This window comes from Rattus rattus, chromosome 8 (assembly GCF_011064425.1).
Source record: "Rattus rattus isolate New Zealand chromosome 8, Rrattus_CSIRO_v1, whole genome shotgun sequence".
NCBI lineage: Eukaryota > Metazoa > Chordata > Mammalia > Rodentia > Muridae > Rattus > Rattus rattus.
The window spans coordinates 106638099-106653673 of NC_046161.1; the positions used below are offsets into that span (position 1 = coordinate 106638099).

At 48.0% G+C, this 15575-nt stretch overlaps 1 protein-coding gene across 1 annotated transcript in view; it reads right to left on the bottom strand.

The window, feature by feature from the left end:
- Positions 1-15575, bottom strand: part of Mcm3ap (minichromosome maintenance complex component 3 associated protein) — a 37306-nt gene that overhangs the window by 11338 nt on the left and 10393 nt on the right. Inside the window, exons 10-19 of the mRNA XM_032911045.1 lie at positions 12467-12627; positions 11383-11624; positions 10881-11080; positions 10046-10146; positions 9409-9540; positions 8760-8873; positions 5898-6050; positions 2668-2865; positions 1255-1323; positions 1037-1171 (exon numbers count right to left, since the gene is read on the bottom strand). Of these exons, the coding sequence (XP_032766936.1) occupies positions 1037-1171; positions 1255-1323; positions 2668-2865; positions 5898-6050; positions 8760-8873; positions 9409-9540; positions 10046-10146; positions 10881-11080; positions 11383-11624; positions 12467-12627 (1505 nt within the window). The remainder of the gene's footprint in view (positions 1-1036; positions 1172-1254; positions 1324-2667; positions 2866-5897; positions 6051-8759; positions 8874-9408; positions 9541-10045; positions 10147-10880; positions 11081-11382; positions 11625-12466; positions 12628-15575) is intronic.

The window sequence follows — 15575 nt, forward strand, 5'->3', positions numbered from 1 at the left end:
CCTGAGCAAAAGAACCCACCCCTGGGGTCACAAATATCCATTTCAGTAAGCTGGGTTGGTGCACACCTTTAATGCCAGCAATTGGGAGGCACAGGCAGCTGGATCTCTGTGTTTGGGCCAGCATGATCTACATAGCAAGTTCCAGGCCAGTCAGGGTACAGTGAGACCTTGTCTCAAAGAAACACCACCACCGCCAATGAACTGTTTTACAGAATCAAACTTCCGATACCGGGCCAGTGAGACAGCTCAGTAGATAAGACATTTGCTGCCAAGCCTGCCCAACTGAGTTCTAGCCCTAGAGCCCAGGTGGTGTTAGGCAGTGGTTCTCAACCTGTGGGCTGCAACCCCTTTAGGGGGATCGAACAATCCTTTTACAGGGGTCACCTAAGACCATCGGAAAGCACAGATATTCATGATTCCTAACAACAGCAAAATGGCGGTTATGAAGTAGCAATGAAAATAATTTTATGGTTGAGGGTCACCACAGTGTGAGGAGCTGTGCTAGAGTCACAGCACTAGGAAGGTTTAGAGCCACTGGTGTGAGGAGAGAGCAGATTTCTGCGAGTCTGTTCTTTGACTCCCATACCCTGTGGCACACAGGTGCACATGCAAACAAATATTCCTCAGGGCTGGAGAGACGGCTCAGCAGTAAAGAGCACTGGCTGCTCTCACAAGGGACCTGGTTCAACTCCCAGCACCAGTTCCAGAGGACCTGATGCCTTCTTCTGGCCTCTGTGGGAGTGTAAGCACAAGGTGCATAAATACACAGGCTGCCAGATCTTAAATAAAGTAGATACTAATGAGGATACCACGCTATAGGTTCTGGACTTCTATGGAATAACACCAAGAATATGGGAAAACGGTAAGAATCTAAATAAATACCATGAGCAAAATGCAATGAGACACAAATTAAACATTTAATGTCCACGCATACACAAGACAAACACCCCACAAAAATCCTGCCGGCCTGCAACTCTCAATAGAGAAGCCCTGCTCCAGAACGGTATCCATCCTCCCCACATGGAAAACTTCTGACCTGCCAGGACTCTCTGGAGTATGTTCTTCTCCATCAGGCAGCACCAGCACCAGTTTCCAAAATATTCGCTTCTGCTTCACAGGGAGGTGCTCGGCCACAAAGGATGGCAGGTCCAGAGGTGCCCAGGCAGCATTACTGGAAGGGACAGATCACCAGGGGTGAGCCAACGACCAGTACCCAGGCAAGAACAATTCAAACAGTGAGACAGACTGACTGACCTCAGCAGCTGCTGGTGAAAGTGCTGGACCTTCATCTGGTGAGCCGTCTTGTTTCTAAGCCGCCTCAACCTACGGATAATAACGAAGACACAAGGACTACAAGAGGTGACTCCCAACCACAGAGAGAGATTGGTTGTGTTCCCTTCCCTATACAGCAGTGGGTTACAGACCACGCTCGCTCACACTCAGCAGTAGCTGATCAACACGAAACAGACCCCATGGACTTTGTTTTGTTATCGTTATCTTTCGCTTGTAAGAGAGAAAGAACACGAGTAGGTGAGGAATCTGGGAGGAGTTAGGGGAGAGCAAGGAATACAATCAAAATATACTGTATGAAAAACTTAAATAAGAAACAGTATTTCCTGGTGTTTCTGGGTGAAAAGTAATGGCTCAGTGTTTCCTGTGGGGGAGAAAGTTTAGACTCTGATAAGAAAACGAGTCCTCCAACCCCATCAAGTACCTGCTGCACTATTCACCGTGAGCCGGCTAAGAGAAACAGACAAAATCCCTGCCTTCCTAGAACATGCTCTCACGGGAGAGGGGAGCCTCTGTGAGAAGAACTTCCGTGGTGGCTAGAGTGGTTCTCAGAACATGCCTATACACCAGGTATGGTGGCGCTCATCTTTGATCCTAGCACTTGAGAGGCAGAGGCAGGTGATCTGAGTTGAAGGCTGCACGGAGACACCCTGTCTCAAAAAACAGGAAGTCAGCCTGTCCCAACAGCCATGGATCCCTGACTTCAGAGTACGGGCCCGACTACCATCCCTCTTTACATACGGCACCAAGATGACATTAGATGGGACCTAATGGACCAGACAAACCTCAGGAGAAAATGCTCAGGAAGAAGCTCCTGTGCTGACCAGAGGAAGAGTCGTACCCATCGGCGTAAGCCTGGTACCCCCAGTGTCTCCTAAGGCCTGCCCACGAGGGCTGTGAAAGCCCCTTGACAAACCAAAACCAAACAAACTACAAACTGCACTGATACTGAGCCGACAGAAACAGCAAGCCCGAGAGCTAGGACTGGACAGTTGTGGCCTCAGGAACTGGACTACACAGGGAGACTGGAAGGAGCAGCAGGGAGGGCCTGGCTGAGGGGGACACAGGAAGAAGGGGTGCTGCCAGAGCAGATGGGGGTGGATCTGAAGGAAGCACAGTGGGAAGCAGAGTCAGGGCAGGCTGAGAATCATTGTTCAGTCTCAACAGAACCTAGGTCTTCAAGGTTACAAACCGGAGCCTGTCCCCTTAGTGGTGGCCAAGTGGCACGTTCAGAACTGTAGGAAACAACCTTCCAGATGCATTCCTATGTGTGTCTGTACTTGCCGGCTCTACCTGTCTTCATCCACAAAGTCTTCAGTCTAACCCAGGCTATAACCACCTGGGCATGGAGCCTGGGGACAAGCCACTGGGACTGACCTGGTACAGGAGATGCCTACTTTCCCGGCATGGCCCAGGTCCAAAAGGCCCTTGGCCAGGTTCTCCTCAGTAATGGGACACTCTGCACTGGGCACTAGTGCCTGCAGCCGGTCATTCACATCCACACAGCACGGTGCTGCAGGGAAGGCCCGCATCTGACGCCGGAGTTTCTTTCGGGCTGCGACAGCTCCCCTCCACCTAGAAGACAAGACAGCTTAGCGTTATGGGACCGTGTGTTTAAGGCTCTTCCCTCTACCTAGAGGACAGATAGCAAAGCATTATGGATTCTACTAGGGAAAAAAACACAAAGTCCAGTATACAAATATGGAAATGAGGTTTGTTATCATGTTTTAGATTTATTTATTTTATTTTCATGTATGTGATTGTTTTGCCTGTGATCATATATGTGCACCTTGTACATGACTATGGATGGTTGTGACCACCATGACGGTTCCGGGAACTGAACACAGGTCTTCTGTAGGGATGGCAAATGTTCTTAACCACTAAGCCATCTCTCCAGCCTGGAGTGTGGTTTTGACAATCGATTTAAGTTTTTTCTCAGCAAGAGTGCTTAAAATGAAAATTAATCTCAATCAAAATGTGGGCACGGTAAAAACAAGAGCGGTGAGCTCCAAGCTGCCAGACATAACAGTACTAACACTGAATTATCTCTGAAAGGCAGTCTGGACACAAATTTACTATACAGTGACCCCCTCAGACCAGCAAACAGGCATGTAGGTCCCAACAACATGCGAGTGAACAGACATGTAACATGTTAATACAAGTGAAGTCGCTAAGGCACTGTCACAGCCATGTGAGTCACTAGAGGGTCAGTCCCTTAAGGCACAGACACTCCTAACAGCATACTGCAACACCGAGCTAACAGTAACAGGAGAACCTGACACCATGCTACAGAGGGCAGGCCTCCATCTTCTTTGTATTGGGTAAAGTTTCTAGAAGGGCAGCAGTAGCTGCTACTTCTGAAGAATGGACGATGGTCTGTCCTAGAAAATTTTCTCCCAGATGTGCTTCTTTTTATACTATTGCTGCTTTAGATTTCAGTTTAAAACGAATCACCCTACAGCACACTTAACGCCTGAACGGTGAGCTGAAGTGACGCACCGGGTGCTAAGCCACAGCTGTACACAACCACCTCTGTGCTCCCACCATGCTCGGACTACGCTCGCCATTACCCGACCTAGAGTGGCCTACACTGCTTAGTTTGAAACCACACTGTTTGTATTTCTTCATAAATTGATCATTTTTCTACTATGGAGAGAGAAACTCAAACTTAATACCTAGACTTTTTTTTTGGTAACTTTATGACATTACCAAAGTGATATGAATTCATAAAAAAATGGACTTCAAATTTCATTTCCTGGCTTAAGATTTTTTAAACTGCTTTCTATTCACATTCGCTTTTTTACCCAAGAAATCTGTATATAACCCCTGGTATAAAAGTATATAAAATAGATAATAGAAATCAAACATTTACTGATAATAAATTATGAAGAAATTTACTTTGGTGAATATATAACTATCATATATTGAATATGAACATAATTTGCGTACTAAGGACATAGATATGCTTGTCTTGTCTAACACAATGTGACCCAGTTGTAGCACTTTGACAGCCTCTAAGGGGTAAGGATACTAAAATATTATGGCTCTGGAGCTTCTCAGGGGCCAGAGAGACGGCCCAGCGGTTAACAACACTGGCTGCTCTTCCAGAGGACCAGGGTTCAATTCCCAGCTCCCACAGTCTGTGACTCGGGTCTTAGGAAATCAGAGTCTTCCTCTGCTATCTGTGCATTGCATGCGCATGGCACACAGACACAGATACGGGAAGAACACTGACACACGTAAAGTAATAGATTAATCCTTAAGGAAATAGTCAAGATTCTGTGTTTTCCCTAACTAAACTAGTTTATTCCTATAGCATAAAGCTTTGTCTGAATAGTAAGGAACTTCAGGTCCTCCATAGAAAGACTCATTGTCTTGAGTCAGACAATGTTCACTCACTCGTATGACGGCACAGCGGTGGAGAATCCACAGGCTATGTCTTCAGCCACAGTGAAGTGTGATAGGCAGAGGAGCGAGCAATACCAAACATGATCTTGGGTTCCTCACACGTTTGATTGTGAACTGACCGTTAGTCACTGCACATTCAGAAACCTTGACTAGTGCCGTCATTTTATTTTTCTGCAACCCTCAGAGTCAGTTACAGAACCCCACATTAAGGTTTGTCCTAGATCTGTGTCCTAGATCTGAGATTCTTTCTCAATATCATGAGAAAACCCTCTACACCTACTACCCAGGCAGCCAAGAAAGCAATCCCCCTGCTGCTGAGTGCATTCTGTGGCTGAGCTGTGGTACGGGGAGGGCAGGGGTAGTAAACGCATCTTCAGCTCACAGTGAGTTACCACGAGGTAACACCATCATAAAGAATCACTATTAGCAGTTAGTGCTGTGGTCAAGAGTACTCGTTGCTCTTGCAGAGGACCCAGTTCAATTCCTAACACGGTGGCAGCTCACGACTGTCTCTAAGTTGAGCTCCAATGGATGCGACACCTCTTCTGACATCCTTGGTCTCCAGGCATGCATGAGGTTCTTATACAAACAAGCAGACAAAACACCATATACAAGAAAGATAATAAAATAAATCTAAAAGATAAATGGTTTTGAGTTTTTGTTTTTTTAAAAGCAGTATCAGTTTTTTATAAGAGAATACCAGTTTGAGAGAATCATTCATGTTAGTGAAGCCATCATGAATTATTTGTCTAACATATTCAAAGACATTTGCCGGGCTGGAGAGATGGCTCAGTGGTTAAGAGCACTGACTGCTCTTCCAGAGGTCCTGAGTTCAAATCCCAGCAACCACATGGTGGTTCACAACCATCTGTAATGGGATCCGATGCCCTCTTCTGGTGTGTCTGAAGACAGCTACAGTGTACTTATAATAAATAAATAAATAAATAAATAAATAAATAAATAAATAAATAAATAAATAAATAAATCAAAGACATTTGCCAATAAAACACAATAGATAACAATCAAGCACTCTATAAATATCTGCTCAAATACAGGATATTCCACATCTCCTTCAGATAGTCGTCCTTATGAATCTGTGAGCCTTTCCTCTCTGGCTAATGAACTCATAGCTCCCGTAGAAAGAACCGATAAAAGACTTGTGTGTGGGTGGACTCTCTCCGTAAGAACACAGGACTAACCTTTGTAGATACTTGCAGAAGCACTGGAGTTCCTGGAGTGTCTCTTTTGCAGTCTGGAAAATTTCCTCAGCAAGAAACAAATCCACCAAGTGTGTACAGACGGCTTCACAACAGCGGGCTACGCGGACTTTCTGGTCGGTCTCTACTGCACTCCTAGAATAGAGGGCGATGACCACAGAAACAGCTACACCAAAGGTTACGGACACTTAAGCGGCTGCTTTAAAAGAGCGAGTCTGGGCCGGGAATGTGGTATGCCACTATGGGAAGAAAAACCTCGATGGAGAAAACGTCTCCATCCGACTGCCAAGATAGGGAAGTCTGTAAGGCATCTTCTTGATTAATGATTGATGTGAGAGGGCCCAGCCAGATTGGGCTGGTGGACTACTGTGCAAGCAGTCCTGGGGTGTATAAGGAAGGAAGGCAATCAAACAAGGGGAAACCAGCCAACAGGCAGCGTTCCACGGCTTCCGCTCCAGCTCCTGCCTTGAGTCCCTGTCCTGACTTCCTTCAGTGATGAGCTGTGACAGAGCAGTGTAAGGCACATAACCCTTTCCTGTCCAAGCTGCTTCTCAGTCATGGCCTTTATCACAGCCATGAAAACCAAACCACGACAGTATCTGCCTAGCATGTGTAAGGCCCTGGTGTTGACTGCTGCACCACCCTAGAAAAAGCTGGAGTCTGATGGCATGTGGAAATGTAATAACATATAACATTTCCACTGTAAGAGAAAGTTCAAGACTTATTTTTACTTAAAAGCAGAAACCTGGGAAGATAACAGAAAAATGTCATATGGGGTGCCAGTTCAAGTCCAAACAGGCCGCTGTAACAATCCAGAAATAAAGCTGTAACTCACAATTGTTCCTAATACCCAGGAACCTGAGGTGAGAGCACCACTTGAGCACAGCAGCTGAACCTAACAAGAGCCCACACTCGGAGCCTCCACACATAAACTTTACTCTGTTAGGTGGGTGCGGGGGGGGGGTGGTGTTACCTCCAGTGCACCCACCATGGGTACAGGTGGAGGTTACAGACAATGTCCACTAGGTGGGCTCTGGAGACGGGATCCAGGCCGTTAAGCTCGGCAATAGGGCCTTTGAACTCTTTATTTATTTATTTATTTATTTATTTTTCTTTTCTTTTTTTTTTCAGAGCTGGGGACTGAACCCAGGGCCTTGTGCTTGCTGGGCAAGCGCTCTACCACTGAGCTAAATCCCCAACCCCTGAACTCTTATTTTTAAATGACTACTTAGCCCACTCCAAAGTCTCACCAGCAGTATGTGCTATCTACAATCCACACACGATAAACATGAGTGGCTACTAGGAATGGCTTTCTCTGGTCAGATCATGGTTGCCCTCAGATAAATCAGTATCTCAGACTTTTCTCTTTTTCAAAGACAGCTGACGGCTCAGCTGGCCCCAGAATTTGCTTTGTAGCCTGAGGTGGCTAAAACCTGTTCCTCTCCTTCAGCCTCACAAGTATCCGGATGACAGGCATGTATGGCTGTACCCAGATACAAAGAGAAAGAATGTCACGTGATGCAGGTGTGTATGCTTCCTATGCTGGGAGCCTGCAGAGACCGGAAAGGGGCTTCCGAGTCTCTGGAGGTGGGGTAACGCGTGACCGTGAGCACCCACTGTAGATACTAGGAGTTAAACTTAGGACCTCTGGGAGAACAGCAAGCGCTCTTAATCACTGAGCCATCTCTCTGACCTTAGAAAAGAAACTTTTAAATAAAAGAATTCTATTAAACAAGGCAGCAGCAGAAAAACTATCAAGTTAAAACGGAAGTAACCATAAACAGAGGAGATTCATTCCCAGTAACTCAGCCTTGCAGGTACAGAGAGCAAACTCTACAATACCTAAACCTGCAGGCATTTATCTCGCATGTCATCAAGCCCTGGGTTTTTATTTTTTAAAAATAAATTCACGAGTTTGGCATGGTGGCACACACCTTTAATTACAGCACTCGGGAGGCAGGGGCAAGTAGGTGGCTTTCTCTGAGTTTGAGACTACTCTGGCCTGAAAAAGTGAGTTCAGGGCCAGCCAGGACTATATAGTGAGATCTTGTCTTAGAAAACAAAACACAAACTATATACTGAGTTAATCTGGTACATGGGAGGCTGGCATAAAAGAATAACCCAAGTTCAAGCCCAACAGGAACTACACAGTGTTAAGCCATTCTGAGCTACAAGTGTGCCCTGCCGCAGAGAACAGACATTTGCCATCATTTTGTGAGAGCTCTTCCTTAGAGCAAAGGGAAGCAGGCTCCCTCCTGACAGGAATGGAAGGAACCATCGACTGAAAAGGCTCTGCCTCTGTGTGGTGGACTGTGCTGTGCACTGTGGTCCGCCAGCTTCACCCGCTCTCAGTAGACATAAACACACTGGCAGACTTTCCTCCACGACCAGGCGGCTTTCTTTCCTGAAGCGCAACAGCGAAACGATTAAAGCTCTCAGTGAAAAGGCTGAGGAAGCCTAACACACACGAGTTTTAGAAAGGCTCCCTTACCTGAAGAACAATGGCATGTGGCCCGCTACAGAAAGGCTCTCTAGGAAATCTGCCAACAGACACATCTCATGCCTCCTGACAAGGACACTGAGGCAGAGCGCCTCCCTATCAGAACAGCGTGCTACACTTGGCTGTCTACAAGCCGTTAATGCCAGCACTTGGGAAGCCAGGCCTGCATGTCTGAGCTTGGTCAAGGCCAGCTTGTGTACAGACAGCCAGGGCTATGGAGACCCTGATTACTTACTTACTTACTTACATACATACATACATACATACATACATTACAACCAGCTTGGCCACAGTCCCTCCTTCCTCCTACCGCAGTGACATTCAGGACACAGTACTCCACTCACTTTAACTCCTGGGAGCAGGTTTCCCACACACACTCGGTCACCGTGAGTTCTGTCAGCTCTGCGGCCAGGCCCTTGCTCAGCTGAGTTAACATCAGTTCTCTCTCTTGCTTCAACCTAGAGGTAAAGAGAAAAAAAGCGCAAAGATAATACTTAGGAATAATAAAGAAAGGGAGTGGGCGGGGAGGTAAAAAAATTAATAAAGATAGATGTGGACGGGAGAGATGGTCCAGTGGTTAAGAATGTATAGTGTTCTTGCAGGTTCAGGTCCCAGCACCCACATGACACTGCTCACAATTGCCTGTAACTGCAGCTCCAGGGACCTAACGCCCTCTTCTGGCCTCCACAGGAACCTGCACTCACATTAATATGCCATCCACCCGCCAACACACACAGACATAGACATAGACATAGACATAGACATAGACATAGACATAGACACGACACACACACACACACACCCACACACACACACACACACACACACACACACACACCCCCTTCCCTTAGTCAAATCTCAAATCATGAGGGTGGTGAATGGCCTAACAGGGTCAGATGGCAGGAGGGGGATCAGAGGTCAGAGGTCAGGGGGTCAGGGCTGGTGCAAACTGACCTCCATGCCCATCTATCTATGGAAACAAGACATACTCACCTTTCCTCTTCAGCCCGACGCTTTTCTTCCTCTACCCTCTGCCTTTCCATGGATACTTCTTCAGCTGCAACGTGCCTCAGAATGCCTGTGGTGGCAGCTGTTATCAGATCCTCCACAGCAGCATTGGAGACTCTTAAAACAGAGCAGAAACCAGTGAGCACCATTCCCTCTTGCCATGTGAGACTGAGTTCTGGAACAGTTCAGCATGTGAAAACCAATCACAGGCGGGCAAGGGGGCTCAGCAGTAATGGCTGCCATGCCGTGCTAGTATGCTAACCTGGATAATCATGGTAATTAGTAACACATACAACGAATGTTCCTATACAAAGAAGTGGGGGCTGGAGAGATGGCTCAGTGGTTAAGAGCACTGACTGCTCTTCCCGAGGTCCTGAGTTCAATTCCCAGCAACCACATGGTGGCTCACAACCATCTGTAATGAGATCTGATGCCCTCTTCTGGTGTGTCTAAAGACAGCTACAGTGTACTTATTTCATATCATAAATCATCTTATTTTTGTAAATGGAACAGTAACGTGGGTCTTAACCACACAGAACTGGGTTGCGGATAAGGGAGAAAGAACAGCCTTATAAGGAAGGCCAAGCAAGACGGGCTGGCATGTTAGGTGCCACTCACTCACCCCAGAGCTGCGGCTACGTAGGCTGCCCCAGCAGAGCTGACTTCCTCACAGTCTACCTGCAGAGCCTCCTGGATGAGCTCGTCCACCACCTGTACTAGGTCCTAGGGAGAGAGCAGCATGGGGTCAGACCAGGCAGTGTGCCAAGGCAGACATCTCGGATGAAGACCCTTAGTGATGTTTGTGAAGGTCCCAGCAAAGCACAGGGACCTCAGTGCAGGGTTGGTGCAGTTCTCCAGGAAGACCTCTGAACCACAGAAAGGGGCCTTCCTTCCACGGGCTTAGGGCAAGCCTGCTGAGGACTGCCCTGCAGGTGGCCCAGCAGCACCTTTATCCGTCATTTCTTATGCACATCGAAGTCCTCAATTTCTGTGACCTTCAGGCTTTGCCTCTAAGCTCTCTTGGCCTCCAGTAGGGACAGTGCCCAGCATCTGAGAGGCCAGTGAGACACAATTAAGTTCTCACTTATTCAACAAACAAGATCTGCTCAAAACCAAAGCCACCCTCTGTCAACAGGTACAAAGCAGTGTTGTGACCCACAGACCTGGTCAGTCCATTGCTGGGTGTGTCACACAGGAGCAGGTGCATGAGTCAGAACAGACACGCAGGGTTCAGCTGGGTATTATGGGAGGGACCCACTCAAGTATAGCCCTGACTGCTGTGATGAAGATGGGCCCCTGTAGGTACTGAAGGCAGTGGCCCTAGCTCAGCCAGGCTGTGACCCTGAGTAGCTCCATCCTCTCTCCCTCACCCTCCTATCTAAGGAGACCAAGGCACACAGTGCCCTTGCACAGAATATTTCCAGACTCCATGAAGCTTCAATATGCAAGATCCTCACCGAATCAGAGTACACAGGCACGGGCTTTGGCAGCAGCACCTCAGGCTGCGTGGAGGCCTGGAAAAGGCTAGGAGTCACAGCTTGGGTCAGTGGCTGGACATGAGGCACTGGTGTGGCTGAGGGCACAGGAGGCGGCTGTGGGAGGACAGCCAATGGCGTCACATCCACTTCCGCCTCAACCTCCTCTCCTCTCCCACCACCTAGAAAGAAACACACGGATGAAGACACTGTTCCAGAACCACAGAACTAAGTCTATGAAGGACACGGGGCTACCGGTAACACGAGGAACAGACTGCCCTCCTGACAACAGCTCAAGGGACATGGCATAGGGTAACAGATGCTTTGTGTGGAAACCGCACCGTAGTACCACAAGCCCAACCAGGGCCTCACAACTCCAAATCTAGGCAAGGTGAGAGACATTTAAGCATCTGGCCGAGACAGAACCTTCAGGTGGCAGGGAGGCTTCCAAGAGGGAAGACGTACTACAGCGTGACTGACTTACCTGCTGAGTCGCCACCAGATCTCTGAGCGCTGATGGGCAGCTCTGTAGCCAGGCTCTCGCCGACATACTTGTTCTGGGCGTTAAAGCTGCACACAGGTATGTGGCGAGGAACAGGAGGGAGTGGCCCTCCATTCACAACTTCTCCAACTGACACTGTCAGCTTCCGGCCAATAAACACCGACTTCCTGGCCTTGTATAGTCCCTCTGGTTCCAAGAATGCCGACCGGTTCAGCTCAACACAGCTACCAGACCACAAAGAGTGCAGAGAGGAGTCAGCAGGAAAAGAAGACGGCTATGTCTCCTCACTCCCAACTACTGGATCCCCTATCAAAGCAAGACTGGACAGGTGTGACACGAGAAAGCTTCGTCTCGGGGAATCATGACCCAGGGCATTTCCAGTCATGCACGGAATGACACAAACTACTGTGGTCCTTTTTCAAAGATGGCGGCCCACCCCCTGAGGATAGAGCTAGAAGGAAGAGCTGCCGTGGGCTGAGGAAACACAAGCATAGGTGTCAGTTGTAATGTTGCCATCTGTTAGGAGAAGCCTGTGAGCATCGCCAGTGGCTCCCTGACTACAGGAACAGAACACCTCAGCAGGGCCTCCTAGAATTCCCCAGGTCGTCTATCAGGTGTGCAGGGGGCAAACATGGGTGAGCAAAGGCAATCTTCAGTGAACAGAATGGAGAAGTCTTATCTTCATCTTTAGGTTGTCTGGTAACTGACGAAGAACAATGATTTGGGGATAAGAAAGAACTGGGTCTGGTTCTTTTTATTCGCCTGGGTGTGAACACCTTTTATTCTACTTTAGGAGACAGTGGCAGGTGGATCTCCGTGTGTCTCAGTGAGACCAGCCTGGTCTACATGCCAGGTCCGAGCCAGCCAGGACTACACATAAGACCCTATTTCAAACAAAGGGTGAGCTTGGTGTGGCCCCAAATGTTCATTGGGAATCCCTAGTTTCACAGCAGGAAAGCAGCACCCACAAGAGCCCCGAAAGCAGACCTATGTCAGAAAGAGAAGGGAAAAGGAAAGGGAAGGGGCAGAGAAGACGGAAGGCCACAGGTTCTGTCTCAGCTCTTACCCATCAGCCACAGTGAGGCCATGGTAATTGAGGAAGCTGGTCGCCTCTTCACAATCTCGGAACAGCAGCATGCGGACAACACCATCCAGGGGGAAGACGGTAGAACGCTGTGTGCTTACAGTGTATGCCACATTGAGTGCCCGGAGGGCATCCTTACGGATCTGAAAGAAGCCACGTCAATACAAGCTCAGAAAAAACGTAGAAAGCCAGCCATACAACCCTGAGCTCCTGCTACAGCTCAGTTCCTGTGAGAGCAATCAACCAATTAGGGAGCTGGGCTTATGGACACTCAGATACTGAGGAATGAAAACTGCCAAACAGTCCCAAAGAAAGAGATGGTATGGGGCGGTTTACTTATAAGAAAAACCAGAATGTATCCCTCGAGGAGGGGGATGAAAACAAAGTGTCTAGCATCCCCTGAACCAAAAGTAGCCCAGGTAATGAAACCACGGAAATCTATGGGATGTGGGAGAAAATGCAAGCCATTAAATTATAAAAACAAAACTGGTTCATAGCAGTGTAACAAATACATAACAAGACACCAAAGAAAATCACGAAAATCCGAAGGAAAGCCTGTTTAGGTGTCGGGGCCTCTGGGGGCCTATGCTGTCTGTCTCCTCCCAGGGGTCACTAATTGCCAGCAATTCTCCTGGAGAGAGCAGTGTCTGGTGTATTCTTAGTGCTCAGAGTACAGTGCAAACAACAGCATCAAAGTCCCCATCCCCACACCACCGGAAAGCTAGGAAGACACCAGAGTGAAGATGTAAATGTGTAAGAACATTTAACAGAGATCACGTAACCAAAGAGGAAAGGCAGTCTGAGGCAATGTGAGCACTGAGAGATCAGGGTGAGCTCTGCTGAGTAAGGAAACAGGAAGGCACTAGGGCAGCTGGAGCTGGGCTGAAGGAGCAAGAAAGGGCTTAAGATTCAGGACCACAGAGGCCGCTGTCAGTGGAAAGGTTTCCTTTAAAAAAAATCCAGGTTTGGGCTGGAGAAATGGCTCAGTGGTTAAGAGCACTGACTGCTCTTCCAGAGGTCCTGAGTTCAATTCCCAGCAATCACATGGTGGCTCACAACCATCTGTAATGAGATCTGATGCCTTCTTCTGGTGTGTCTGAGGAGACAACAGTGTACATAACAGAAACAAATAAATCTTTAAATATGTATATATAAGACTCTAAAAAAAATCCAGATTTTCCTTATGTGAAGTTACCTATGGTAGCCAATATCATATAGTAAAGCCACTCATGTAAATAGTAGTAACTACTCTCTCTCTCCTTGGCCGCTGAGGACAACCACCATCAAACTTCCTGCTCTGGACCTGGAAGTCCATGACTAACCATCTGCTTCGGGGGTCAACCTGAGAAGGCAGCAGTGTAGAAGAGAGAAGTCTGGGAAACGCTAGCCACCATGTGCAAACACCACCAGGTGACATCTGGATTGAAAACATTCGGGCAGTGGAAAGACAACTGACTTTGCTTGACTTAAGATTCTCTGGATTATGTGTAAAGTAGAGACCTGAGAGACAGGAAACGGAAGTGACCACAAGGAAAGCAGGAGCTTGGAGGGGTCGGGGCTGTGAAGGGCAGGCCTGCTGCTGGAGAGTGAGAAAATCCCCCCTAACTATCTGCTGTAACACTGCAAATCTGTAAGGAGAGGACACAAACTGCAGGAACATCATCGAGAAGTGGATGCAGAACTCCCTGGCAGAAACCTTCTAGTTTCTGGGTGTGTTGGTGACACACAGCCTGGTAGTGACCAACAGCTCTCCCGCTAGACTTAAGGCCTGCTCAGAGAGAGGGCAATCGTGCCTGGTAAGGAAACCTAGCCACCTACGCAGGGCTGGTGAAGCCACCAATCTTCCTCTAACTGCCATTTCCCTAAATATCTGTCCTGTGTAGTCCGCACGCCTCAGGTGGAAACAATTCTAGAAAACCACAACCAGCCAAAGTGCAGAGTTGTTGGACCCAATGCCAAGGGCACAGCTCCAATCCCACTCCCACACCTAAGGCTCGGGGACAGTATGGGAGGCGGGAAGCAGAGGCTGGGAAAGCCAGAGGACCAGGAGGTTTGTCATGAGATGTGTCAGAAATCAGAAGCGACATTCATGAAGACTCCCCAGCACGGCTAAGCATGAGCTGAACAAGGACAGCACCAACAGTCACACTGATGCAGACAGGGGAAGTCCAGGAGGCCTCAACCCTCGCACAGAACAACAGGCAACGAAAGGAGGCCGAGAGCGGGAAGAGCACACCAAATGGTCCGTCCCGAAAAGACTGAGCATGGTGTCCTTATATTTAGGGGTGTGTGTGTGTGTGTGTGTGTGTGTGTGTGTGTGTGTGTGTAGACAGGCAGACAGATGCACACATATATAGACACATAGACACCAATTTATGAAGAAATAAGCCATGAACTTGAAAGAGTAAGGACTGGAGCATGGGCGTTTAGAGGGAAGAAAGGGAGGGGAGAGATGACGTAACTGTATTATAATCTCAAAAAATAAAGTTAAAAAAAGAAATACGACTTTTGAAAATGAATTCTTTGCCTAGAATATGACTGTGCATTTCCAGGACTTGGTGTGATCCAAGAGAAGAAAGTTGGGAGCGCAGAACTGCAGGCTTAGTAGCTTCCAGACCGCCCTCTCCTGTTGGCGGCATGTTCACAGAAGGGCATGCTCTGAGAAGAAGCGTGATGCTCCTTCCTGGGCATCTCTCACTACAGAGGGTAAGCGGTCTTCTGAAGGCCTCTGTAACCCCAAGCCACAGACAGGGCCAAGTGGAAAAGCACAATTCAGGTACTGAGTGAAATGAATTTATCAGCAGCAGCCTCACTCTCAAAATCGTTTATCCAGAGTCTTTCTACACTACTGTTCTCTCAAAATTTTTATTAATATTAATAATTTCAACGTAAAGGACTTTGTACAATACAGGATTTGTGGTTTGTGGTTTGTTTTCAGGAACTCACCCTGTCACTCCTAAGATTTCTGTGAACCATGTTTGCACTCCACTCCACGGTCTCTTGGTGGAGACCGGGTATCCCGTCATACAAGACTAAAGCAGAAGCCCCTTGCTGGGCTGTGACGGGCCCTGAGGAGACAGCTGGCCTCCCT